This window comes from Perissodus microlepis, chromosome 6 (genome assembly GCF_051167445.1).
Source record: "Perissodus microlepis isolate ML-2025 ecotype Zambia chromosome 6, ASM5116744v1, whole genome shotgun sequence".
Taxonomy (NCBI): domain Eukaryota; kingdom Metazoa; phylum Chordata; class Actinopteri; order Cichliformes; family Cichlidae; genus Perissodus; species Perissodus microlepis.
Window position 1 is genome coordinate 30,329,803 of NC_140466.1, and position 27,702 is coordinate 30,357,504.

Here is a 27,702-nt window from a genome sequence, read left to right on the forward strand (position 1 = left end):
GGGAGAGGAGAGAAAGGGAGGGAGGGGAGCTGGTAAAGCCGCGGATATTCATGAAAACAGCAAGTGTGTGTGTGTGTGTGTGTGTGTTTTTTTCTTTCCCCCTCTAGCCGTGGCGATACACCGCTATGTCTACAGAAAAACAGAGGGAGCAGGGGAGAGACGGAGAAGGCGACAAGTGAAAGCAAGAGGAGGCGCAGCCCATCTTGCTGTTGATCTTCAGGCGATCAAGGTGAGTGTGGTTTTTTCATCCTCCAGTCTGTGTGTGCCAGTGTATGTGGACATGTGTGTGTGTGTATGTGTGTGTGACACATGCCTCATGCAGTGTGTGCAAACAGTCATGACAGCAGGGGCATTCCTCATATGTGCATGTTTTCAGCATGTGCGCGCTCGCTTTATATATGTATTTGGGTGTTTTGTGAGAGAACAGCAGGCTGGTGGTTGAGCTGCATATTGATGCATAGCTGCTTGGTTTTATAAGCTGCTTTATCTGTAGTGGAGGTGGTATTGGTTTGCAGCTATTGCGTGTGTGTGTAAGTGTTCAAATGCCTTGATTGTCTGTGCATATATATGTCACTGTGTCACTATGCATTTGATGATTTCTCCTCTTTTGTTTTGGGTTTGTTTTTCTTTCGTTTTTTTTTTTTTTTTTTTTTACCCGTGTGAATCCGTGTGGACGCTGCTGTGTGGAAGACCCATCGCTGAGAGGGTGTGTTCATGGTGACCCTTGATGAAAGTCTTCTCCAGCAGCTCTCTATGTGTGTACCAGCTCCATCAGAAACACTCTGATATGCTGAATCTGTCCCATCCAATAGAATTAGGTCAGCTTGGACTGCTCAGAGTAATTATATAACATCAGAGAGCTTTTTGGTGTTGCAGTATCTGCTCAGAATTAGCCACACTGTAGGTACGGCTCCAGCAAGGCCAATCAAAACACGTCCTCGCTCTGAGTTATTTACCAGTCAACCAGCCATGTCTTGAGAGTTTTGTTTGGAGGCTTTTTTTTTCATATATGAAATTTGTATCATGGAAAACCACTCACATCTTCTGTAGTCCTGTATACATGAGGACAAGGTTTTCCAATTTTATGATACATCAAATGAATTCACTGAAATAAGACAGGAAATAGTATTCCTGTTTTGTTCTTGTTTTTTAAAGTCTGTACATACTAACTCTTAATTTCTGTTTCCTCACAGGAAGATTTTTTCCAGGATTGACTCTGGCAGATCAAACCAGGATGTTTGGACTTCTCAGACGAGGTCATGCTTGACACGTCTTCCTAAGCAGGATTTGGATCCAGACCATGACCAGTCATATTGTGGATGATTGACCTGAGAAAGGAGAGGACCAAATTTCTCTGTAATCTCTTTGGATTTTGGATTCTTAATTGTTGGGAAATTGCCTTCATGTGGAATCAGGTTAACAACTGGGGAACGTCATGCAGACAACTCTCTGGATAGAGCTGGATAGACGTTTTAGAGAAAGGGGTTTAATTTGGCAACGGCATCATGAACCCTGACTGAGATGTTCATTGGCTCATCTGGCCAAAGCAAGACAACATGGAGTGACTTTTTTTCTTTCTTCTGCCTTTGACTTTGGAAAAGAGACAGATCCAAACAAAGGTCAGCGGCCTCGGTCTGAACCTGCAGCCTTTGAGGGCTGCGTAAATGCTCCTTTACTGTTCTCCACCACGCTTTACTTCAACCACCTGAAGACTGAGGTGCAGAGGGAGCGCGAGTGAGGCGGTTGGCTGGCCGAATCCGCTCCAATGGGGGCCGGTTGTGACCCGGTCTGACCCCGGTTTGACCTTGCAGTGACCTCTGACCTCTCCGGTCCTGGCTCTCCACCTGCTCTGCTGCCTGGGTTCCGGAACGCTCCGCCCTGGGGCCCAGAACGAGCCAATCAGAATGAAGAAGAGCCGCAGCGTGCTGTCGGTGACTGGAGAAGAGGTGAGGAGGAAGATCTGAACAATCAGGGAAAATCTGCTAACCTTGTCACAGTCACAGAGACCGTAGATCCCAGGCCTAGTAGCAGACTGTCTCACTGAACTCTGTGTGTGTGTGTGTGTGTGTGTGTGTGTGTGTGTGTGTGTGTGTGTGTGTGTGTGTGTGTGTGTGTGTGTGTGTGTAACTTGAATGCCTACCATCACATAAACGCCCCATGACTTTCACACATCCAAGCTCTCTTTGTTCCCGCACACACTCAGAAGTCCGAGTGGACAGTTTGCATCCTCCAGCCTACACTCACCCAGCAGGAGCCACTCAGTCCCAGTCCTCTATGTAAATGAGCCGCAGCTAAGTGAGTGCTCTATGTAAATGAGTGATTTCCGTTTAAAGGTGAAGTCCTGGCTAAAGGACATAACAGCATGCATTAATCGGGAGCTCTTTTATTGATTATACATTTTGTTATGCGTCCATGTGTGTGTGTGTGTCCGTGCGTGCGTGCGTGCGTGCGTGCGTGTGTGTGTGGATGCGAGCATCTCCCCACATCTGGGTCTGGATGACATCAAACACAGCATGGAAGCAACACGGCACTGTTGCCTAGCAACTGCTACCATTCCCCCAGTGTTTTGTTGCTACGGTACTGCAGTGCAGATCAGCCTCTAAGAGCTCAGTCTGTAGAGGCCCTATCCCAGACACACATGCACAGTCACACACACTTACATCAATAATTTATAGTCTGTGTTTCTGTACAAGTTTCTTTGCTCGTCATTGTTTGAACATGGCAAAACAACACAGCCTGGGACATGAGCCAAAACAGCAACTGCGTTCTTCCATTTTTGCTACTGAATGTGTTGGGGTTTATTAATCATTACACACGCAATGCAGTGTCTTTGTGAAAGACACAATATGTTCTCTTTTAATCCTCTGAAGATGCACCTTCTTGTTCCATATCCCCATTTCCCTTACCTGCCTCCCTTCTGTCTCTCAGGGAAATGACACAGATATAACAGGTGCTGGGGAGAAGGCGGAGTCATCTCGCTACAGCCGATCGTATACGTCCGGGTCCACGCTGGGGGCTGAGTTACGCAGAGGGAGGAGCAGAAGACTCTCGCCAAGTCTCCAGGTATGGGAAGAAGGAATGAGCATGTTAAAGTGGCAATCTGAATGGTTCCAGTCCCGTTGATTTAGTAACACCTGAAGTCACTGTTGATAGCAACAAATAGTTTAGCACAACAGGTCACTGAATTATAAGGACCACCTTGGTGAGCCACCAAGATCTGTCCCTTCTTCTTCTGTTACTTCAAGCAATACTTCAAACTTATCTGAAGTTGAATAATGCAGAAAATTACCCTTTTTAGACATATAGACTGTAGTTAATAGATGAAAGCAGCTACCGTGAGTTCATCCACCGATTGTGGGCACCTGTTTTGAACCCTAGAAGGCTATAGCGATCCTGGTTTTATGAAGCCAAATTGTATCAGAGGACAGAGGTAATGATTGCAAGCTTAGCTGAATCTGTGCGAGAATTCTATAACAGCAAAGATGGTGGTCAAACTATAATTTCCAGGGAGGAAAAGCTTTTTAAAACTCTAGTTTGGAGCAATACACCAAACCGTTTACGTATCTATTAATCAGATGTGACCGGTGTTCCTGTACGAGCAGTTCTCATGTCCCGCTGATCAATGAAAACTGCCCCAAAAAGTTCCTAGACCAATTCACAATACTGATGAGAGACACCTGCTAATTAGTGCTATGTAACATACAAATAAAATAAAAGATTGCTGGACTGTGATTAAATGGGCTGCTGTGCAGATTATTAACCACACAGCAGTTTGTATAATTTGACACATAATTGCATTAAAATGTTCCTAAAGGCACCAAGTGCACAAACATGGTCAAAGGGTTCAGTTCAGCAATAAATATCATGCAAAACAAATACATATGCTACGCTTTGTCTGCTCCGTGTTTTCTATAGGAAATTGTTTATAGGTTTATCACTTAGCAAGATGTTAAAATGTTAGTGTATTTACAGCTTTCTCCTGCTGCCAAGGAAACAATAGGAAAAACTCAAAACAACATTTTTTTCATAGCATTTCATGCCGAAATATTTTTACCTGCTGACAAATAGATTTTGAAAATGTGGACTAGATGGGCAAAGTTTGACCTCTCACACTGAAAATCACCAAAACTATTTACAGCAAAAACTCATTCATTCATTTCACCCTAACACTAAAATTTTAATCACACCCTCGTGTGCACCTGATTGTGAGGTATGTGCAGAATAAAAAGCACAGCCTTCCCGCTGCTCTAAATCTACTCTTGCCTCTGTATGATGTCAGTGACACTGACTGGTCATCTCATCAGCAGGGTGTACTAGCTTTAAGCACATACGCTCCACCCACCTATTGTTAAAACCTTGGTTAGGCAAGCTATATCTCCCAAACAGTAGCTTTGCCCATAATTGTGCCTAGAATCACAGATCGTTGACTGATGTAATTGATTGAGTCACACCCATTGTGCCGGACTGAACCTACGTTTTACCTCACCAGGTACCTTGCTGGCTGCGACCTCGAGATCGCACCCGGTCACCAGAAGTCCTGGGCAACGCGTCACGTCCCACAACTCTTCCCCTTCGTATCCCGCCTCGCATCTCCATCACACAAGCAGACTCTGACAGGTTCACACACATTTTAAGCCCTCGTCAAATCACCGATTTTGTTTTGCAGAAAGCTTTCCTGTCGTTCTCTAATCACTGCTATCATGTTCCAGTTACGAAGCAGAAAATGGCGTGTCCCCAGGTCACACCCCTTTGGGCTCCCAGAGTCCGAGCCTCACGCTCCACACGAGCTTCCCCCAGGGCCAGAGAAGAGAGTCCTTCCTGTACCGCTCCGACTCAGACTACGACATGTCCCCCAAGACGGTCTCACGGAACTCCTCCCTCGCCAGCGAAGGGTGAGAGTTAGAGAGAGATGAGATTAGTGATGACTTTATCCATGGCTGTATGAAATGTTGCACTCAGCTTTCTCTCTATTTTCCAACTCTTCCTGTCTTAGGCATACTGCAGAAGATTTTATTGTCACACCTTTTGCCCAAGTGAGTTTGACTTTATAGATTCATTTATCTTCATGAGTGGTCATAAAAACTGGTTCATACTGTTTCCAGTGTGCCCAGACACTCAATATAATTATAGGATTTGGAGGTGAAGTTTTTATTGAAACAGCAGAAATGATTGATCACGTTATTAAGCGTTCACCTCTCAGTAGTATGTATACATCTGTGTAAGCTTGTTCTGTATTTATGCTGTTTTCCTGTGATGCTGTGCGATCATTGTAGGTATTGGCTAGTCTGCGATCGGTACGGAGCAACTTCACCATCCTTGCCAACGTCTCCACACCGACCGTCAAGTCAGTATCACCACCTGTTGTCCACAGAGTTAATGTTTCATAAGTTAAAGGACCATTTGTACATTACAGGAGTTTATAAGACCTGTTACCAATTAAAAAAAAGGGATGTTAGGGAAAATGTAAATAAAGACAGAATGCAAAAGTAGTTCGGTGCAAGAAGGTTTTACTTATTTTATCAAACCACATTCTGCATGTATTCCAACCATACAGTAGCTCAACATTGCTATAGGAAAGTAGCCGAGGTGCCTGATTTGACCAGCAGTGCCATTTGAAAGCAAAAGTATGAAAAACTCCTCAGACAGTTACAGCTCAGTCACACATGTTTAGCTTTATTTTGTATAGCATTTTTTATCTTCTATTCTTTTCCAAATGAACTTATGTATATTGTTTACATGATCGAAATAAATTAACGAACGAACAAACAAACAAACAAACAAACAAAGTAGGACAGCAAGCTCCTTGCACCTTGGAAAAATCAGTAAAAACCTGTAAAAATGCAAGTTTGCAGAGCGCCTGTCATTTTGCAGTTAAATCGCTGCCCTGAAGCAGCTACGTCAGTGATTGTAGGTACGAGGTTCTGTCAGGACTCTAAATGTAAGTAATGAATGTAAACTTTGGTTTAATGTGAATTTTTGTGTACGTAGACAGCAAAAGATTTCATTTAACAAATTTCACATTTAATAGATGCACTACAAACAGACCCCAACTTGACCCTATTCAGTTGCAGACTGACTCCATCTTATTGTCGCTTTATTGCCACTTTGATGCCCAAACGTTGTTTTGAACATGGTAACTGACTGCTCGTGGTCGCAGACCTGCTCCTTTCTTTAAAACAGCGAGGCGAGAAAGCTTCAGGTTTATTGTGTTTTGATGATTTTGGTCTTGCTGTAGTCTCCAACCACTGTTTCTGTCAGCATCAAACAACTGAACTACAGTAACCAACAAGTACTGGAAGTCTGTTTCCTTACAGAGCATTGTTAAAAACATGTAATGTAACACACTATTACAGTTTTTAAAAAAAAAAAAAAAAAATGTTGCTTGCACCATATTCAAATTTTAGCAAGTTAAAAAAAATTCTCAGTTTCAACATTTCAGATGTTGACTTTGTGCTGTTTCCAACTAAATGTATGCTCAAAATAACGTCCAAATTGTAGCATTCTGTTTTTATTTACAGTTTAGGTAGTATCCATGCACACATTTGTGATTACAGATACTTGTACCTTTCTGTACATCACATCATTTCAGTTGTATTAATTTTATTGTTTTGTTCTTAGCCCAGAATACTCAAAACAAATACTACTATTACTACACTACTACGGCACCTTATTATTTTCCTCTTCTTACATTCATCCATGTTGGTCGAAGCTCTAAAACAGCGGTCCCCAACCTTTTTTGCGCCACGGACCGGTTTATGCCCGACAATATTTTCATGGACCGGCCTTTAAGGTGTCGCGGATAAATATAACAAAATAAAACTAGTACCGGTACCGAAAAAAAGAAAATTTATTCATAACACACGTGAAAAGACCCAGGAAAACCGAGTAAACGATAAAAACGATAACAAAATAATGCTGAAAAACGATAAAAACCCTGAAAACTATACGTTTCACACCTGAGCCTCAACTCTCGCGGCCCGGTACCAAACGACTCACGGACTGGTACCGGTCCGAGGCCCGGGGGTTGGGGACCGCTGCTCTAAAATATCAAATATTAACTATTTAATGAATTTGATTCAGCTGAGTTCAATTTATCTCATATATTTACCACCAAGACTAACTTTAGGCAACACACTGAATGGGAGATTCAAACAGAAAACACATTTAAACACAAAAGTAATACATTAATTTTAACATTAATAGATTATCAAGAACATGTGGATTGTACTGGGTTATTAAAAGCCTAATTATTTTACTACTCTGTTTTTTTTTTTTAGGAGGTCTCCTTTGGGTGGAGTGTGCGTCAGTCCTAGGGCGACACTATCAGACCAGCAGTACCAGCAGCTCGCCCTGGACACACTGGAGGAGCTGGACTGGTGCTTAGACCAGCTGGAGACCATCCAGACACACCGCTCTGTCAGCGAGATGGCCTCCAACAAGGTTTGTAACTAACACCGTACAAACCTACTAACATGTCACCAGCTGTAGATCAGCTCATAAACATGCAGATGAACCTTTATGTATGTTTTCAATATTTAGCTCAAATCATTACATTTTGATTTTTGCTATCAGTTAATACATGAATTGGTGCCTCTGTGCTGATCTGTGCTGTAAGTAATAATTATAGGACACTAAACAGAAAATGTAAAAATCTATCTCCAACATGAATCTCAGTAGTTTTTTTTTTCAGTCGTTTTACTGTTTCCTTAAACCTCTGGACTCACTCAAAGCCCAGAATCCAAACAGGCCTTCTGTTTTGAATAATAACGCTAAGTTTCCTGAGGGAAGCCTCAGGTTGACTCACACCATCTTTGTGTTTTGTTCTCATTCTGCCACAGTTTAAGAGGATGCTGAACAGAGAGCTCTCTCACCTGTCAGAGATGAGTCGCTCCGGGAACCAGGTGTCTGAGTACATCTCCAGCACCTTCATGGGTGAGCGGGACCAGAATGTGATTTCTGTCCACATCGCATTTATGACCTTATCCAAATTAAAAACTATAAATCCACTGTGTGTGTGTGTGTGTGTGTGTGTGTGTGTGTCTTCAGACAAGCAGAATGAGGTGGAAATCCCGTCTCCCACTCTGAAAGATAAACCCATGAGTCACATCAGCGGAGTGAGGAAACTGTCTCACAGCTCCAGCCTCTCCAGCGCTTCCATGCCTCGCTTCGGCGTCAACACGGACCACGAGGATGAGCTTGCCAAGGTGCTGTTTTCTATCTGCGTTATTCGCACTCGCCATCAAACTTTGCTCAGACTTGAGCTCGGATCTCTGAAAAATGATATTATTTTTCATGACTTTGGCATTGTTTTTCCCTTCTAGCAGCAAGAAACAGATGTACGCACGTACCCTGTATCTGATAGAAACATAAGCAAACATGATTATATCCCACGTTACTGTATACTTTATGCAATCGAGAAAGTTTGGCCTGGCTTTTCAGAAAATAACTGCAAGTACTGACTTGTTGTAAGAAAAAAGTGCTCATATATTTATTAGGTTTATGTCTGTTCACATACCAGCTGGAGTCTTTTATTAATCCTTTTGTCTGCTTTCTAGTGCCTGACGCCTGCTTGTTTAATTCCATCCAGTCTTTAGCACCACATTTTTTGGAAGGTCCACAGTGGGGTGGAGACTGTCTCTGACTGCTTGGTCATGAATCACATTAAAGTATGCTAGATACAAACATAAAGCTTTGTTCCTCTGCCATTGTAATTAAGAACTGGACCAGGTGACAGATATTCTCTATACATCTGTGGACCACCTACCACTAAGGCTCAACTGTCAAGGTTATGCTGAGAGACATCAAAGCAATGTCTGCTGTGTGATTAGTGTTGAAATGGTGCCAGAGCTCAGGGATGGAAGCACTGGAAGTCTGCTCATGTTTGGGATGGAGGATGATTTGAACTTTCAGCTGTTTGCTCAATGAAGTCTTGTCAGGAAACATTATGTAGGTTAATACAGAGTGACCTTAGACTTGATTTAGAGTCATGTGTTTGACCTTTGGGCTAAAGTCTGGTGCTAAAGTCTTAAACTACCATCCATGTATTTATCTAGCCGGGGCGATCGTGGCTCAAGAGTTGGGAGTTCGCCTTGTAATCGGAAGGTTGGCGGTTTGAGCCCCGGCTTGGACAGTCTCGGTCATTGTGTCCTTGGGCAAGACACTTCACCCGTTGCCTACTGGTGGTGGTCAGAGGGCCAGGTGGTGCCAGTGTCTGGTAGCCTCACCTCTGTCAGTGTGCCCCAGGGTAGCTGTAGCTACAATGTAGCTTGCCATCACTAGTGTGTGAATGGATGACTGGATGTGTAAAGCGCTTTACAAATACAGGCCATTTATTTATCTGTTTTGCTGGGAAACTCTTTTCTTTAAATAGTCTTCAGGAAGAGTTCTTTGGATGTTGGCTGCCTTTTGTTCTGTTCCTGGTCAAAATGATCCCACACTGCTTCAGTAATGTGTAGGTCTGAGTTCTGGGGAGGCCGATCCATTACTGATAGGGTTCTACTGTGTGTTCTTCTATCCATGTATGCTTTTACTGCATTAGCAGTGGGCTTAAGATCATTTTCATGCTGAAAAATGAAGCCACTGCCAGTCAGAATGAACATTTCTGGGTTCAATATTCCATCATTTTAGCGAGCCGCAACACCACTGGCTGAAGGCTCTCTGTTGTTCCTCTCTGCTGACCTCCTCTGTACATATTAATGACAGTTGTGTGTTATCTTTGGAATTTTTAAAATTCATTTAAGAACAAGTTATGTGTTTTGGCAATATGCTGTTAGTAGCAAAGTGACTAAAGATACAATTTGGAACGGGTTCTTTGTTGTCTATAATGTGTAGACACAACACTTGTTCATACCTTGAGTTAGGTTCTTTTTTATGTTTGAGTGATTCGTAGGTCAGTTTTAAATGACTTACTAAACATCTTCTAAAAATGGTCAAGTGCAAGAATTGGACTGAAAATGAGAGAATGTCCAAAGAAAATCTTTGAAAGACCTTCAGAAAACTGGAGAATTGTTGCTCTACACCACTTTTAAAAGTTACAAGAAAGTCTGGCCCCTTGAAAGTAGAGTATACAGCGCACTGTACTGTAAGGAGGACTTTAATACGACCATCTAAAAGTTTTGATGAAACATTTTTGAAACAGTGTGATTTTCAAGCTATGGCTCGCTTTACTTTGTGTGTTGAAATAGGAGCTGGAGGATCTGGACAAGTGGAGTTTTAACATATTCAGAGTAGCAGAGTTTTCCAACAACAGACCTCTCAGCTGCATCATGTACACCATCTTCCAGGTAAAGAAAATAATCGTATAAATGTGGACTGTTCGTGTCTGTGCTCATGTACACAGTGTACTCCCTCTTCTTCTGTCTCGCTCCTCCTCAGGAGCGAGAGCTGTTGAAGACGTTTCGTATCCCAGTCGACACCTTTGTCACTTACGTGATGACCCTGGAGGACCATTACCATGGAAACGTAGCGTACCACAACAGCCTCCATGCTGCAGATGTCACCCAGTCCACACATGTTCTTCTCTCCACACCTGCTCTTGATGTAGGTCAACACGCACACAAACACACACACACTTTTGATGTCCGTTCACACATAAGGAGAGAGGCGTGAAGAAAAGGTGGAGAGAATAAAAAATCAAAGCAAAGAAAGACAAACATCTTCTAACTGAAACATCTGGGTACTTTCATAGTTGAACATGATTTAACCCTTTTTCTCAAACAAATAGACCTATTTAAATAAGTGTGTCATGCTGTAATACATTATATATTAAAATGCATATTATTCATGTGTCTAGACAAAAAAAATATGTTTGAGCTTCAAGTTTCCTCAGACTTTTGGCCCAAGGCCTCAAACTGACCTGTTCACCATTTCTAAATTGCACCTGTGGCTGCTCTGATTCCTCAGTCCACATACTGAAGGATCCTTGGGCAAGATACTGAACAGTGAGTTGCCCCCGATGCATCCATCCAGCTCTGAGTGTGTATGTCTATGTTTTAAAATCCCTTGGGCATAGATGAAAGTGCTGTATGGCGCACTTTGAGGGCTGAGTAGAAAGGTGCTATACAAGTACCAGTCTTTACGGGTTAGTACAGTAACAACTGTTTCATTTAAATAAATTCAGTTGTATTTATATACCGCCAATTCACAACAAGAGTTGCCTCAAGGTGCTTTATACTGTGAGGTAAAGACTCTACAATAAAACTCCAGCAATCAGAGGATCATGTTTTGAGCAAGTACTTGGTGACAGTAGGAAGGAAAAATTCCCTTTTAACAGGAAGAAACCTCCTGCAGACCCAGCCTCAGGGAAACACAGACATCTGTCACAACTTGTTGTGGGTGAGGGGATTCAACTGTGGATCCAGGTGTTAGATTATCAACAGAAAAGAAACGTGTACCTGATCTAACACACATGGTTCTATGGAGAAGCTGCACCTAAGAAAAATCCCGGAAAATTAATAACAATTTAAAAAAGATAAAAAGCTGAAGAGAGTGTTTTTACTTTTGTCACATGTTTGTTAATGTGTTGCATAAAAAGCTGGAGCCCTTTTATGTGGTGACATTGCATCCAAAGCAGACTGACCACGTGACCCTTATTACACCATGGCTTATGCAGTGACGTAACAACAAAGAAATCTTAAGTTCAAAAGATTTTCACAGCATTATGACTTGAGTATGAAGTATAAGTAATACTTGGGCTGATATTGATCACAGATTCAAACACACAAACAATGGGAGCTGGGTTCAGTGTCACTGTGGTTGCTGTTTTTTCTACTGGAAATAAAAGAACAACATCTGACTTTATCTGGGAATGCATTTGTCTCCCACACACTGAGACAGTTTTCCATATTTTGAGTAGCTCTAGTTTTCAGGACAGCAGGACAGACGCTTTTCTGTCTGGCTTGCAAAGAAAGCAGGAAAGGCTGTTCTTGTGGGTCAAGTGCAGGTTAACCCGCCACGAGCTTTTGCTGCTTACACAATACACAAAATTAGGGAACTACAAAGTTACAAGCTGCACAGTTTTTGGCAGAATATGGAAATGCAGTTATAAAAATGACTGGAAACAGGATTACAACTGGGTGAAACCACTGGAAGATGCAATTTTTTCTAGTTTTACAGAGAGGGGAGAATATGATGTGACGTGAAGTCTACAGAATGAATCCCAAGAAAAGGCGTTAAAACATTTTATACAGTTTTTAAAGGCAAAAAGAGAAAATATGACTCCAAGAAAACTGCTGCAAAAGGCAATAAGAAGACACAAACTCTTAGAACAGAGTTTGTGTGTGTTTGTTGTTTAAGTTAGATATAATTTTGTGTCTTAGTAGCAGCATGTCCCATACTGTCTCACATTTAGCTGCGGTATGGTCACATCTGATATCAAATATCCTTGAAAGAGTAGTTGTCAAACAGCTAACAGATCATCTGCAGAGGAATGGTTTATTTGAAGAGTTTCAGTCAGGTTTCAGAGCTCATCACAGCACAGAAACAGCTTTAGTGAAGGTTACAAATGATCTTCTTATGGCCTCTGACAGTGGACTCATCTCTGTGCTTGTCCTGCTAGACCTCAGTGCAGCGTTCGATACTGTCGACCATAATATCCTATTAGAGCGATTAGAACATGCTGTAGGTATTACAGGTACTGCACTGCAGTGGTTTGTATCATATCTATCTAATAGACTCCAATTTGTGCATGTAAATGGAGAGTCCTCTTCACACACTGAGGTCAATTATGGAGTTCCACAGGGTTCAGTGCTAGGACCAATTCTGTTTACATTATACATGCTTCCCTTAGGCAGCATCATTAGAAGACATAGCATACATTTTCACTGCTATGCAGATGACACCCAGCTCTATCTGTCCATGAAGCCAGATAACACACACCAATTAGTTAAACTGCAGGAATGTCTTAAAGACATAAAGACCTGGATGGCCGCTAACTTTCTGCTTCTTAATTCAGATAAAACTGAGGTTATTGTACTCGGCCCTGAAAATCTTAGAAATATGGTATCTAACCAGATTCATACTCTGGATGGCATTACCTTGGCCTCCAGTAACGCTGTGAGGAACCTTGGAGTCATTTTTGACCAGGACATGTCCTTCAACGCACATATTAAACAAATATGTAAGACTGCTTTCTTCCATTTGCGCAACATCTCTAAAATTAGAAATATCCTGTCTCAGAGTGACGCTGAAAAACTAGTTCATGCATTTATTACTTCCAGGCTGGACTACTGTAATTCATTATTATTAGGATGTCCAAAAAACTCACTGAAAAGCCTTCAGCTAATCCAAAATGCTGCAGCAAGAGTACTGACAGGGACTAGAAGGAGAGAGCATATTTCTCCTGTTTTGGCTTCCCTTCATTGGCTTCCTGTTAAATCCAGAATTGAATTCAAAATCCTGCTCCTCACATACAAGGTCTTAAATAATCAGGCCCCATCTTATCTTAATGACCTTGTAGTACCATATCACCCTATTAGAGCACTTCGCTCTCGCTCTGCAGGCCTACTTGTTGTTCCTAGAGTATTTAAAAGTAGAATGGGAGGCAGAGCCTTCAGTTTTCAGGCCCCTCTTCTGTGGAACCAGCTTCCAGTTTGGATTCGGGAGACAGAAACTATCTCTACTTTTAAGATTAGGCTTAAAACTTTCCTTTTTGCTAAAGCATATAGTTAGGGCTGGACCAGGTGACCCTGAATCCTCCCTTAGTTATGCTGCAATAGACGTAGGCTGCCGGGGGATTCCCAAGATGCATTGAGTTTTTCCTTTCCAGTCACCTTTCTCACTCACTATGTATTAATAGACCTCTCTGCATTGAATCATATCTGTTATTAACCTCTGTCTCTCTTCCACAGCATGTCTTTATCCTGTCTTCCTTCTCTCACCCCAACCGGTCGCAGCAGATGGCCCCGCCCCTCCCTGAGCCTGGTTCTGCCGGAGGTTTCTTCCTGTTAAAAGGGAGTTTTTCCTTCCCACTGTCGCCAAAGTGCTTGCTCATAGGGGGTCATATGATTGTTGGGTTTTTCTCTGTATCTATGAAGCGCCTTGAGGCGACTTTTGTTGTGATTTGGCGCTATATAAATAAAATTGAATTGAATTGAATTGAATTGAATCTGCAAAGACAGTAAAAGCGTTTATCCATATTCTTCAACTGCCGTATGTTCTTTGCTATTAGACGCACCTTCTTGCATTTTATTAGCACAGAAACTAGTTTTGAAACTGTCAGAGGCATTGACTTTTGTCTCCTGCCGTTCTTGTCATTTCAGGCTGTCTTCACTGACCTGGAAATCCTCGCCGCTCTATTTGCTGCAGCCATCCACGATGTAGACCATCCCGGAGTTTCCAATCAGTTCCTCATCAACACCAGTGAGTTCACACACGCTCACACACTCAAACACATGCTTTGATATTTGCACACGCTGTGTTCACACCCCCTCCTCTGCGCTCAGACTCAGAGCTGGCCCTAATGTATAACGACGAGTCAGTATTGGAGAACCACCATCTCGCCGTGGGCTTCAAGCTTTTGCACCAAGAAAACTGTGACATTTTCCAGAACCTTACCAAGCGGCAGCGCCAGAGCCTTCGCAAGCTCGTCATCGATATGGTAGGGAACTGGTTTTAAAATAATGTAACAGTAACCTAACAGAATTTCATTTTTTTCTATTATCATGCAAATGATGTATGAATCTAATTTATCATTTTTAGTTTTAGTTATATTTTATTTCGTTTTAAAGATTTGTATTCTCTTAAGATTCTCTTAAGTGTATATTTAAACACCTTGAACAGGAAACTGAATGTATTTGTTTTGGTTCTCCTCATTTAAGCTACCCTTATTCTGACTGGCTGCACTTTGCAAACACAAGGTTTGCACTGGGTGGGGTTGCTGTGCTCACAGCAAGAGATTTGGGTTACCCCTTATATATGATGCCTTAAAGATACAGCTGAAGTGCTTTAAATACAGCTTTTGATTTACAGGGACTACTTGTACATACAGTTGTGTGCCAGAATCATATCCGCTCTCATGGGGATAAATGTCATTGTAATTTCTGAATGTTCTTTTTCCAGGGTGGAATGGTTGACAGCATTTGAATTCATTTTGGGGGTGGGGGGTAATCAACACAGAGTCAAAAGTATACCCACTAATATTTGGGTAAATGTGTTTCACTTCAACCAGACCTTTTTGTTAGCCATCAACAAGTTTCAGGCATAATTGTGGCTAAATATTTGACTACTATTCTTGGTGGAATTGGTAGAGTTCATTTAAATTAGTTGGTTTCCTGGCACTGACTCTGCCAATTTTCCGTAGCCTTGAGGTTGGAACTTTGGGAAGCCTGCTTGTTCCATTTTGAAACCAGTATTGATGTGTGTTTGGGATCATTATCTTTGTGGAGGTGTTTCCTTTCTTTATTGCATCCACTTTGTGTAATGCACCAGCAGCACTGGCAGCACAACAGTTCCAGAACATGATGCTACCACCACCATGCTTGACAGTTGGTACAAAACCTCACCTTTACTCCTTGAAACATACCTCTTGTCACTGTGGACCAAATACTTCAATCTTTGTCTCATCTGATCATAAAATGTAAAGCTGTCTACATGGAGAATGGCTTGTCCATGTAGACTGCGCCACACTTCAGTTGAGTCTGAAGGTGTCAATTCTTCCTGCACCAAGGAGTAGGGGCTTCTTTCCTGGTCTTCTTCCTCTCGGCCCATGGTGAAATGTTGATGGTAGAACTCGAGTCACTGTGGACAGTGATCCAGGTGTTCCAGCGGTTTCCAGTTCATGCCAGGCCTGATTGGTTCCTGAAAATCTTATTAGTGTTTGAACTGATGATTGTGAAATTTGCAGTTTAGAATGCCTCCAAAAACGTTTGCAACTTTGTACTCTGTGCTTTGTACTGCATTTCTTGGACCCATTGTTCTGAATACTGAATGAGGCCTGTTAAACAAATTATTTTTAATGTTTGCATTGCCTATCAGCTGTAGTCAATCATGAAGTTATTTGACTCTGGCCTTGTCAAGTTAAAAGATGTTGTAGACCCTTCAGCTCCTCTTACCGAAAGATTTACCCATATATATATATGGGATATATGTATATATATATATATATATATATATATATATATATATATATATATACATATATATATATATATATATATATATATATGTATATATATATATATATATATATATATGTATATATATATATATATACCTTTGCTGTTCTCCACAGAACCAGCAAAGGTGTACTCTCAGTGGCAAGGGAACAATAAGAGAACAGCACCACCAAGGCTGGAGACGGAGCAATACTGGAAGAGCATATGGGAGAAGGACGCAACCCATAACGGCAATGCTCAGTGGCTAGTGGATCTGAGGGCAGACCATAGCGACCTCCCTGAACAGGGACCAGTAACCATCACAGTGGCAGATATCCAAGAAAGGGTCTCCAGTATGAAGAGTTGAACAGCACCAGGGCCCGACATGGTTCACGCCTACTGGCTGAAGAAGCTGACTGCACTCCACGAGCGTCTGGCAGCACAAATGAACCAGCTGCTAGTTAACGAGAGACACCCGGAATGGCTAACCGAAGGTCGAACGGTCCTGATCCCCAAGGACCCCAAGAAGGAACCGGTCCCATCCAACTACCGACCAATAACCTGCCTCAGTACTACATGGAAGCTCCTGTCAGGCATCATATCGGCTAAGATGAACAGGCACATGGGTCAATACATGAGTGGGGCACAGAAAGGGATTGGCAAGAATACCAGAGGTGCAAAACACCAGCTACTGGTAGACAGAACAGTCAGCCGAGACTGCAAGACCAGACTGACCAACCTGTGCACTGCCTGGATTGATTACAAGAAGGCCTATGACTCAATGCCCCACAGCTGGATCCTGGAATGCTTAGAATTGTACAAGATCAACAGGACCCTAAGAGCCTTCATCAGGAACTCAATGGGGATGTGGCGTACAACACTAGAGGCCAACTCCAAGCCCATAGCACAAGTCACCATCAAGTGCGGGATCTACCAAGGAGATGCTCTGTCCCCACTGCTGTTCTGCATAGGCCTGAACCCCCTCAGTGAGATCATTAACAAGACTGGCTACGGATACCGACTACGGAACGGAGCAGTTGTCAGCCACCTCCTGTACATGGATGACATCAAGCTGTATGCCAAGAGTGAACCAGACATCGATTCACTGATCCACACTACCAGGCTATATACAGCAATGACATTGGAATGTCGTTCGGACTGGAGAAGTGTAGTCGAATGGTAACGAAGAGAGGAAAGGTAGTCAGAACTGAGGGGATTGAACTACCAGAAGGCAACATTGCAGACATAGAGGACAGTTACAAGTACCTGGGGATCCCGCAGGCGAATGGGAACCATGAAGAGGCCGCTAGAAAGGCTGCAACCACCAAGTACCTGCAGAGGGTCAGGCAAGTCCTGAGGAGTCAGCTGAACGGTAAGAACAAGATCCGGGCCATCAACACCTACGCCCTGCCCGTGATCAGGTACCCTGCTGGGGTAATAGGCTGGCCAAAGGAGGAGATAGAAGCCACTGACATAAAGACAAGAAAGCTCCTTACCATGCATGGAGGGTTTCACCCCAAGTCCAGCACCCTGAGGCTGTACGCTAAGTGGAAGGAAGGGGGCCGGGGACTGGTGAGTGTCAGCACCACAGTCCAGGATGAGACAACGAACATCCAAGAATACATTGGGAAGATGGCCCCAACTGACCGAGTGCTCAGTGAATACCTCAGGCAGCAGAAACCCAAGAAAGAGGAGGGAGACGAGGAACCATCATGGAAGGACAGGGCCCTGCACGGTATGTACCACCGGCAGATAGAGGAGGTGGCTGACATCCAGAAATCCTACCAGTGGCTGGACAAAGCTGGACTGAAAGACAGCACAGAGGCACTAATCATGGCAGCACAAGAACAAGCTCTGAGTACAAGATCCATAGAGGCTGGGGTCTATCACACCAGGCAAGACCCCAGGTGCAGGCTGTGTAAAGATGCTCCAGAGACAATCCAGCACATAATAGCAGGGTGCAAGATGCTAGCAGGCAAGGCATACATGGAACGCCATAACCAAGTGTACAAGCATAGTGTACAGGAACATCTGTGCCGAGTATAACCTGGAAGTCCCGAGGTCAAAATGGGAGATGCCCCCAAGGGTGGTGGAGAATGACCGAGCTAAGATCCTGTGGGACTTCCAGATACAGACGGACAAAATGGTAGTGGCTAACCAACCGGACATAGTGGTGGTAGACAAACAGAAGAAGACGGCCGTAGTGATCGATGTAGCGGTTCCGAATGACAGCAATATCAGGAAGAAGGAACACGAGAAGCTGGAGAAATACCAAGGGCTCAGAGAAGAGCTCGAGAGGATGTGGAGGGTGAAGGTGACAGTGGTCCCCGTGGTAATCGGAGCACTAGGTGCGGTGACTCCCAAGCTAGGCGAGTGGCTCCAGCAGATCCCGGGAACAACATCGGAGATCTCTGTCCAGAAGAGCGCAGTCCTAGGAACAGCTAAGATACTGCGCAGGACCCTCAAGCTCCCAGGCCTCTGGTAGAGGACCCGAGCTTGAAGGATAAACTGCCCGCAGGGGCGAGATGGGTGTTTTTTTTTATATATATATATATATATATATATATATATATATATACAGTCTGTGTATATTACAGACAGTTCAAAGAGAACATTCATGTCCATGATGAATGTGTGCAAACGTCTGACCACAACTGTAAGCTCAAATCTTTAAATAATGAGGTCATTATTTAAAGATTTGAGCACACAACATTGTGATAAATAAAGGAAAAGCATAATAGGTTCCCTTTAGAGAAAAAGTGGACTGACTTCATCCCTGATTCTTGCATTATATATTTTCAGAGTAATTTATAATCACACAGGAGTAGAAGGGGGTTTGATTCCTAACAGAGTGTAGAGCATATTACAGGTTCAAGGATGCAAAATAAAAGCTTTGGACAGAGAGTAGTTTGCACTTCTTTCTGTCGTTTTCTGCAGGTGTTGGCCACAGACATGTCCAAACACATGACACTGCTGGCTGATTTAAAGACAATGGTGGAGACCAAGAAGGTGACAAGTTCTGGCGTGCTACTTCTGGACCACTATACAGAACGAATACAGGTAACTTGATCAGTAACGTTTGACCCCACAGAGAGAGAATGACATACATAACATTAAATATTCTTGTATGATCGTAGGTACTGAGGAACATGGTGCACTGTGCAGACCTGAGCAACCCCACCAAGCACTTACCTTTATACAGACAGTGGACAGAGAGGATCATGGAGGAGTTCTTTCGGCAGGGCGACAAAGAACGCGAGAGAGGGATGGAGATCAGCGCCATGTGTGACAAACACACTGCGTCTGTGGAGAAAAGTCAGGTAATGCTCTCTCTGACTCACAGCGTCATTAATATAGTGAAGATGTTAAATGTGCACACAGAAAGGATAATGAGCCACAAACAAGCAACTTTAAAGTGTCTATGATAGCAAGGGTGGATAAAACAACAGAAACACAGAGCAGTGTGAAATAACAACCCTGAAATAGACTCTGTTAAATCTTCAGTTTATGCTGAGACTCTGAGAAAGTGTTAATGAGCATTTTTCTGTCTGTGGCAGGTCATTCACAAACACCGCAAATGTGGGAGTTGGTAGTGTGTGGGGAAAGTATCCGATCTGATAATGATAAAATGAACACAAAACGACAAGCAGTGGTAAATATATGCACAAATGCAATTCAGTTTTATTTATATAGTGCCAATTCAGAACAACTGTTGCGTCAAGGAGCTTTATATTGTAAGATAAAGAGCCTTCAGTGTTAGAAAGAAACACCAAACAATTAGACAACCCCTCTATGAGCAAGTACTTGGCGACGTAAAAGTGTTGAGGACCTTTCGGACATTCTTCATTCTACCTGCGCTGATATCTTGGACTCTATTGCTCCGCTCAGGACTGTGCGCGCTAAGCATTTATCAGAGCCGTGGTTGAATGAACATACGCGTTCCCTCAGACGTGACTACAGACGCGCCGAAAGGGGATGGAAAAAGGACAGATTGCATGTTTCCCTACAGATTTTAAGGACTCGTCTTTCTGCTTACCAAGAAGCTGTAAAAACTGCAAAGACACAGTTTGTCTCAAACTTAGGGTCAGTAAACAGTCACAGGCCTCAGGTACTTTTTAATGTTCTTAATCGCTTTCTTAGTTCACGTGATAATGCTGGAGTCATTTCTTCACCAAGTATGTGCGATGATTTTTTAGCATTTTTAAATGACAAGATCCTATCGATTAGTCTCCTTGTCTGCTGCCTCAGATCCGAGTCTTTCTCCTGTGTGCTCAGCTGTCCTTGAGCAGTTTGATCCCGTCTCCCTTAATGACTTGACCGCGGTAGTTAGAAACCTAAGATCATCACACTGTCCCTCTGATTGTCTCTCCCCAAGCTTGCTTAAAAGCACTTTTAATACTGTTGGGCCTTTCATCCTGAGATTAATTAATACTTCCCTTGCTACAGGCTGCGTCCCATCATGCTTTAAACAAGCTGTAGTTCAGCCTCTTCTTAAAAAACAAAACCTGGACCCAACTGTTCTGTCCAACTACAGGCCTATCTCAAAGCTTCCTTTTCTATCTAAAGTCTTGGAGAAAGTGGTCTACCTACAGTTGCAGGCCCACCTTGATTTTAATATGATCTCTGAAAAATTTCAATCTGGTTTTAAATTACTGCATAGCACTGAGATGGCACTTTTAAGGATTTTTAACGATATTCTTTTAACTCTGGACTCTGGCAGCCCCGCTGCCCTTTTATTGTTGGACTTGTCAGCAGCTTTTGACACGGTCGACCATGACATCCTGTTATCACGGCTAGAATTTCATGCTGGCCTAAAAGGATCTGCCCTACAGTGGTTTCGGTCCTATTTGTCAGAAAGTTTTTTTCATGTCAATATGGGCCCCCACAACTCCAAAATAGCCCCTCTTAAAATACGGTGTACCTCAAGGCTCTATTTTGGGTCCTGCCCTGTTCACACTCTATTTGTTGCCATTGGGCTCCATCTTCTCGCGGTACAGCATTTCATTTCACTGTTTTGTTGATGATTTGCAGATTTATCTACCTTTAAAAGCAGGGTCAGACCATCCGCAGCTCTTATTACGCTGCCTTGATGATGTCAAACAGTGGTTGTCATTAAATTTTTTAAAGCTAAATGAAAATAAAAGTGAGATTGTCATTTTTGGCAACTTTAATCATATCGACAGCACTCTGGGTGCTCTTTCCTCGTATTGTAAAACACATGTAAAAAACCTCAGTGTCTACATTGATGGTTCTTTTAAATTGAATAAGCAGGTGAGTGCAGTAGTTCAGTCCTGTTTTTTTCAGTTAAGACAGCTAGCCAAGGTAAAGCCATACCTCCCGGCTAACGTCTTTGAGCGTGTTATTCACCTTTTTCTTACTTGCAGATTAGACTACTGCAATTCATTGTATTATGGTCTAGATCAGGCCACCATCCATCGTCTTCAGATGGTTCAAAATGCAGCTGCTCGCCTGCTAACTGGTACCAAACGGAGAGAGCATATAACCCCAGTTTTAGCTTCTTTACACTGGCTTCCTGTCTCCTACAGGATCCAATTTAAACTTTTACTTTTTGTTTTTAAGTCACTTAATGCCCGAGCCCCTCCTTACCTGTCTGAGCTCCTCTCTGCCTATGCTCCAGGAAAAACCATGAGGTCTAGCTCAAAACTAATGCTGTCCATCCCACGGACTAATCTCAAATCCCGTGGTGATAGATCCTTCTCTGTGGCAGGTCCCAGACTTTGGAATAGTCTCCCCTTAAATATTAGATCTGCACAAACACTTGAGCAATTTAAATCATTACTAAAGACACATTTCTATGCCCTGGCTTTTAACACACTATGACCCAAGCATTTTGGTCTTATTTGAATTAGTTCAGTTATTGTTTTAATTCTTTTATTGTCCTATTATTGTTTTTTATTGTTATTATTGTATTACATTGTTGCTTTTTAATACCATTCTTATATTGTTAAGCACTTTGTGCAGCATCGGCTGTTTGAAATGTGCTATATAAATAAATTTGACCTTGACCTTGACACTGGGAAGGAAAAACTCCCTTTTAACAAGAAGAAACCTCCAACAGAACCAGACTCAGGGAGCGGCAGCCATCTGATATGACCAAATGCGGGTGAGGGGAGGAAGTGTGCTATGGAAGAGAGCAATCTGGTAGCAACCAAAGAATTGCACACAACAAATTTTTCCCTAGCAACCAGTGGTTGCCAGATGGTTACCATTGATTTGGGCTTGATTCACTTGATCCTACAAGATTCGATTAGATTCAGTTCAATTCAATTTTATTTATACAGCGCCAAATCACAACAACAGTCACCTCAAGCCGCTTTAAATTATAAGGTAGACCCTACAATAATAGATACAGAGAAAAAAACAACAATCATATGGCCCCCTATGAGCAATCACTTTGGCGACAGTGGGAAGGAAAAACTCCCTTTTTTCCTTCCCACAAGATCACACGTCCAAAATGGCAGATTGGTTAGCGGTTATGTGACAATAAAGCTTCAGGTGTCAGTATACTGGGTTTTGAAGTCTCAGTTTCAAACCAGTAAAAAAAAAAAATCAAAATATGTGACAAATGTACAAACTTAGAACTTACAAATCTTTAAACATTGGCATCTTAGCTATTTGCACAAGACTAGAGCAAGAGAAAGTGTGTGTGTGAGGCTGTGATTTACACACAGTTGGGGATTGGGCTATTTAAACGTGTTTGTTTAGGACAGAAGCCCAGCTAAGATTGTTCCAATTCATATACTGTGGGGGAACCGATTATTTTTTTTAAAACCACATTTTAGTCGGTGTGTCTGCTTTCTCTCAGAGCAACAGGAAGGAAAGAAAAAACTCACAGACACAAAAGTCAGTAAGGTTCATCCTCTGGAGACATGAAATTTTAAAGCAGTCCAACTGCTGGCTGCTGAGTGACGTGGAGAGACCAACAAACCTCGGGCCGCGACGCAACTAGAATTAAAACTGATAATTGCGTTTTATATTGCGTTGTGACAGAATGACAAACTGTTGATTGTGCAGCACTTTTATTTGTCCCCTAAAATTTGTCAGCACAATTAATACTGGAATAACTTATGCTAAACTCTCAGTCAGTAAATCTGTTTTGGATACATGTGTGAGAAATGTATTCCTGTGTCAATGTCCAGCTGGAAGCAGCTACAGAGATATGCCTCTTCTGATTTTCATGATGAGAAACAGTAACATCATTCTGCGTCAAGTTTGTGGTCACAGATTCTGCACTTTGTAAAATGGTTTTGTGTTTGTTAATGTAGAGCCAGTTGGATTTAGCTCTAGCAAAGGGAAAATACTACTTAAGGGACATATGTTATTTGCTTTCTTTGCCAGGAGTTATTTGAAAGAATTACGTATTACATGGACAATCATCAGTATCAATCATGACCATGAAAACATGGAAATATGCAATAATGCATGAGTGTGTCATTTCACTCACTTTATTATTTACTATAATGTAGATCAGAAAACCCCGACCCTAAAACCATATTTTAAGCTGTCTCATCATTTGGTGTTTCATGAAGTTCTTTCTTTCTCAAAGCTGAGATTCTGATGTGAACTACTTTGTTAAATTGCTTTGGTCTCAATATTGTTCAATACATCAGGAGCAAGAATTGTGAAGAAATGTGAATGGAGGTTTTTCTCTGAAAATGTGGGGGAAAGTGCCCCTTAAAATGACTAATGTGACCTTGACCTTGAGCTTAGTTTGGGTGAAGACCCATCTGCTGATGATTGAGTGCAACTTTCACTAAAATCTTACCAATACTCTCACGGAGGAGCGATTCTTGTGACTTGTAAACAGACAGACGACAGATGCCTCGGCACCGCATGAGCTCATCACTCCTTCATTAAAATGAGCTGAATTAAAGGCACCGTAGTTGAGTAATATGGAGTCTTTGGACCAGCACTCTTTTTCAGCCATGGAGGTTTCTGCTTAATAAAACTTTACCAGTGCAGGTTTTACAAATAGATGTACAGACCAAAACCATTTTCTTGGCTATAAACCTTGTGCTGTGAAGTTGGTGATGTTACCATGGGAATTAAATGGATATCAGCCTCAAGTGGCCATTAAGGGAACTGCAGTTTTTGGCATTCAAGTGTTGTCCTGGGTTTGGTCTGACTTGTCTCAGATATTTGTCAGATATGGCAGTGGAGACTAACACCGGTGTCAGAGCAGTCTGACTTTTTCTTTGTATAACTATCAACCTAAGCGCAACACAGCAGCAAGAAAGTTGGCACCACCTTGTGGCCTAATAAAGCAGCTGCAGTTACAATTTAACAGCAATTGACAGTTTACAGAGTTGAACTAAAAGCACCACTTAGGTTTTTGTACAAGTCAAACATACAGGAGACGTGCTTATAAGCATGTCTTACAATTTACCTTGAGATGACTGCGGCTGTAAGTTTGTGCAAGCTGAGGCATTGAATAGATAATGTGTGATTTAGTCATTAATGGTTATGGTACATGGAGTTTGTGATGTAAGGACAGAATCAGGTCAACTCAGTTTTTATGCTCAGCTAAGTCAACCATAAGTGAATCAACATATTCTCCAAAGTGTTGACATGTTCCTTTAGCACCACACATTAAAGTGGCTTCGTCTGGTATTTGAAGTATTTTCATCTTCTTTTTCTTTCCCAGGTGGGCTTCATCGACTACATCGTCCACCCGCTGTGGGAGACGTGGGCCGACCTGGTTCATCCAGATGCTCAGGAGCTGCTGGACACGCTGGAAGAGAACAGGGAGTGGTACCTGAACACCATGCCCCAGTCTCCCTCGCCTCCTCCAGACAGACACCTCCAGCATGACCGCTTCCAGTTTGAGATCACTATTGAGGACCTGGAGCAAAACAACCACAACCACATACACATGAGGAACAGCAGCGGGAGGAGTGGCCGGAAAGCCATCTGTGATAACAACGACGAGGACTTAACGCGGGACGGCCAGGTGGAGGCAAACGGAGAGGAACAGAATCATGCAGAAGATGACAAAGATGAGCAGGAAAATCACAACAGTGAACAGAATGGAGTCCAGGAGGAAGAGGAGGAGGAGGAGGAAGAGGAGGAGCAGGAAGAGAAAGAGGCAGAGGAGGTGCAGGAAGAAGGGCAATTAGAAGAAGAAGAAGAAGCACAGACTGAGAAAGAAGAAGAAGAAGCCAATGATGTAGCACAAGAGGAGGAGACAAAAGGGGAGGAGGAAGCTGAAGAAGAAGGTGAGGAAGGGGTAGAGGAGAAGGGAGACTGCAAGGAAGGTGGAGAAACTGCATATGTAGAAGAGGAAATAGATGGAGAAGTAGAAGATGAGAGAGAAGAGGACATTGAAAATGAGGAAGCAGAAGTGGAAAAAGAGGAGGCTTTGGAACAGGATCAGGGGGATGTTGAAGAGGATGAGGGGAAAGAGGAGGAAGAAGTGGAGGATAAAGCTGAGGATGAGGAGGAAATAAAGGAAAATGTGGAAGAGGAAGAGGCAGCAGCAGAGCAGGGAGAGGAGGAGGCACCAGAGGAGGTTGAGGAAGAAGTACAAGAGGAAGAGGAGAGCTAGTCAGGTGTAAAAAGGTGAATTCACAGGGTCAGTGAGGAAAGACTGAGGAGAGATGAAGCGGGCCAGAGAGAGGCCACGACGGCAGCGAGTGGGTGTAGAGGATGATAAAGAGCTGATGACGCCCTTCCTTCCAAATAACGCGCTCTGACCACTTTGCCCTGTGAGCATCGTAGCTGAGGAGCAGTTTGTTGTCTGCTCCGGACATCCTTAAAACACTCAGAGAAACACTGAAAGACCAACCGTACACCGAAAACAAAACCTCTCTGGATCTTCCCAAACGCAACTTGAGGAGCCGGTAGTGACAGACTGGAGTCTTCTTCACCTGGTGTCTGTAAATCCATCACTGCCATGGAGGATGAACTGGGGGGATGATAATGATGATAATAATAACAATAATAATAATAAAAGGGAAATGATTTGTTCTGTCGACCTTTTTGTAGCTCCTGGAAATCTAACAAAGCCTGAAATACGCACATGCAAACAAGTGCGTGCCTGTTCTGTTCTTATAGACTACCGTCCGTTGTCTCTCGGTCACTGTCTCAGTCCCGTTGATGAGGAAGATAACATCTCACACACACAGTGAGCATCAAATGCTAAAAGAATGTCAACTTCCTCCGTTTGTCAGAAAACAGAAAAAAAATAATGCAAAAAAAAAAAAGTCTGGAAAGTGTAGTCTGTCATCTCATATTTACTAGAAAAAAACGTTCCACTTGTGAACAGGAATGCCGAGTACACCTCCAGGGATGTGGTCCAGGAACAGTTTAACCTCGTCACATACTAACCTTAATGCAACAATGCTGGATTTCTGACACTGTCTCTGAGTAATATGTGGACCGTTATAGCTCAGAAGCCTGATCTGTTGTACATGTCGATGTTGGTTAATGTTTTAAAAATAATAGTAATAATAATAATAATAATTAAAGAACACCCAGTATTCATCCTATCATGACAGGTTCACCTGAATCGTGCCAAACCGTCCCACAACCAGCACTGAGCAATTCAGCCTCCGAATGAGGGGGCTACTCGTCACGAAGCAATGAAACTGTGGGACCCGGCCACCAGGTGTGATGGTCTTCCACAAATCCCATTGTTTTATTTTGTTTGATTTTTTTGATTGTTTGGTTTTGTAAAAAAAAGAAAATGTATTTGGCACTTTATCTAACACCCCTGTTACATATCTGTACATAGTAAACATGTATTTTAATCTGCTGATGTCATATAATAAATACGATCAATGCAGCTGATGGGCTGGAGTTTCTAATTGCACAAGAGCTGAAACAAGAAGCCATTTAAGGAAAAAGGATAAAATTCTTGTTGTTTTTTTTTTTTAAATATATATATCAATTACCAATATTATTGCCTGACAGACATGTATTGGTATTGGCGTGTGTCTTGCCAAATGTTTTTAATGCTTTTCCTAATGCGACTCCACAGGGAATTGTGTCTCCTCCTGGGATCAAACGGGACACCTTTTGCTTGTCAGGCTAAATGACTACACTATGAAGCCATTTTTACAGATGAAAGATGTTTGGAAACAGTGTTCTCACAGTTTATCCAGCAGTGGATCTCCCACTCTGTTACTTGCACAGATCTCAGCACTCTCTGCAGCACAGAGTAGCATGAAGATGGACCAGACCTGGGCTCAGCAACCTTTACTACGAAACACAACTGCCAAACTTTGAAGCCTCACAATGAAGATGACAGGCTCTATTAATTATAAATTAGCCTATCCAAATGAACAGGTGTAAATAATTAACATCTTTTATCACATAACTACTCTGCAGTGCGTTATTTATCATTACCTGGTTATTAAACTTGCCTTTTCATTATAGTTATTCTCCTTTTAGTGCATTTTTTATTATTACAGAACTAAAATAAAAAGTTTTTTTTATATATATATAATTTTACTGTTTTACTTCAGTAACAACTGTAAAGTGGAGAGAAAAAAATTTTTTAGCATTTTTAGGCCTACTGTGAAACAGTATCTATAAAGTGGTCTGCAGAGCTTTGATTTATTTCTGTTTGTAGAAATTTATCAAGTCAAAG

At 42.4% G+C, this 27,702-nt stretch overlaps 1 protein-coding gene across 3 annotated transcripts; it reads left to right on the top strand.

Moving 5' to 3' along the window:
- On the top strand, nt 1–26,895 carry LOC146385926 (3',5'-cyclic-AMP phosphodiesterase 4C-like). Of its 3 annotated transcripts, XM_084931920.1 has the most exons (18): nt 1–229; nt 691–755; nt 1,194–1,946; nt 2,929–3,063; nt 4,490–4,617; nt 4,710–4,892; nt 4,994–5,033; nt 5,274–5,344; nt 7,278–7,440; nt 7,839–7,932; nt 8,047–8,204; nt 10,185–10,283; nt 10,375–10,539; nt 14,259–14,358; nt 14,442–14,596; nt 19,029–19,151; nt 19,229–19,411; nt 24,757–26,895. In XM_084931920.1, the coding sequence occupies exons 3-18, from the start codon at nt 1,905–1,907 to the stop codon at nt 25,654–25,656; spliced, it is 2,739 nt and encodes a 912-aa protein (XP_084788046.1). In that variant the 5' UTR covers nt 1–229; nt 691–755; nt 1,194–1,904; the 3' UTR covers nt 25,657–26,895. The 3 variants fall into 3 exon arrangements, with proteins under 3 accessions (XP_084788046.1, XP_084788045.1, XP_084788047.1); XM_084931919.1 differs by lacking the exon at nt 691–755; XM_084931921.1 differs by lacking the exon at nt 691–755 and having other exon boundaries at nt 1,198–1,946.
- The last annotated feature ends 807 nt before the right edge of the window (nt 26,896–27,702 follow it).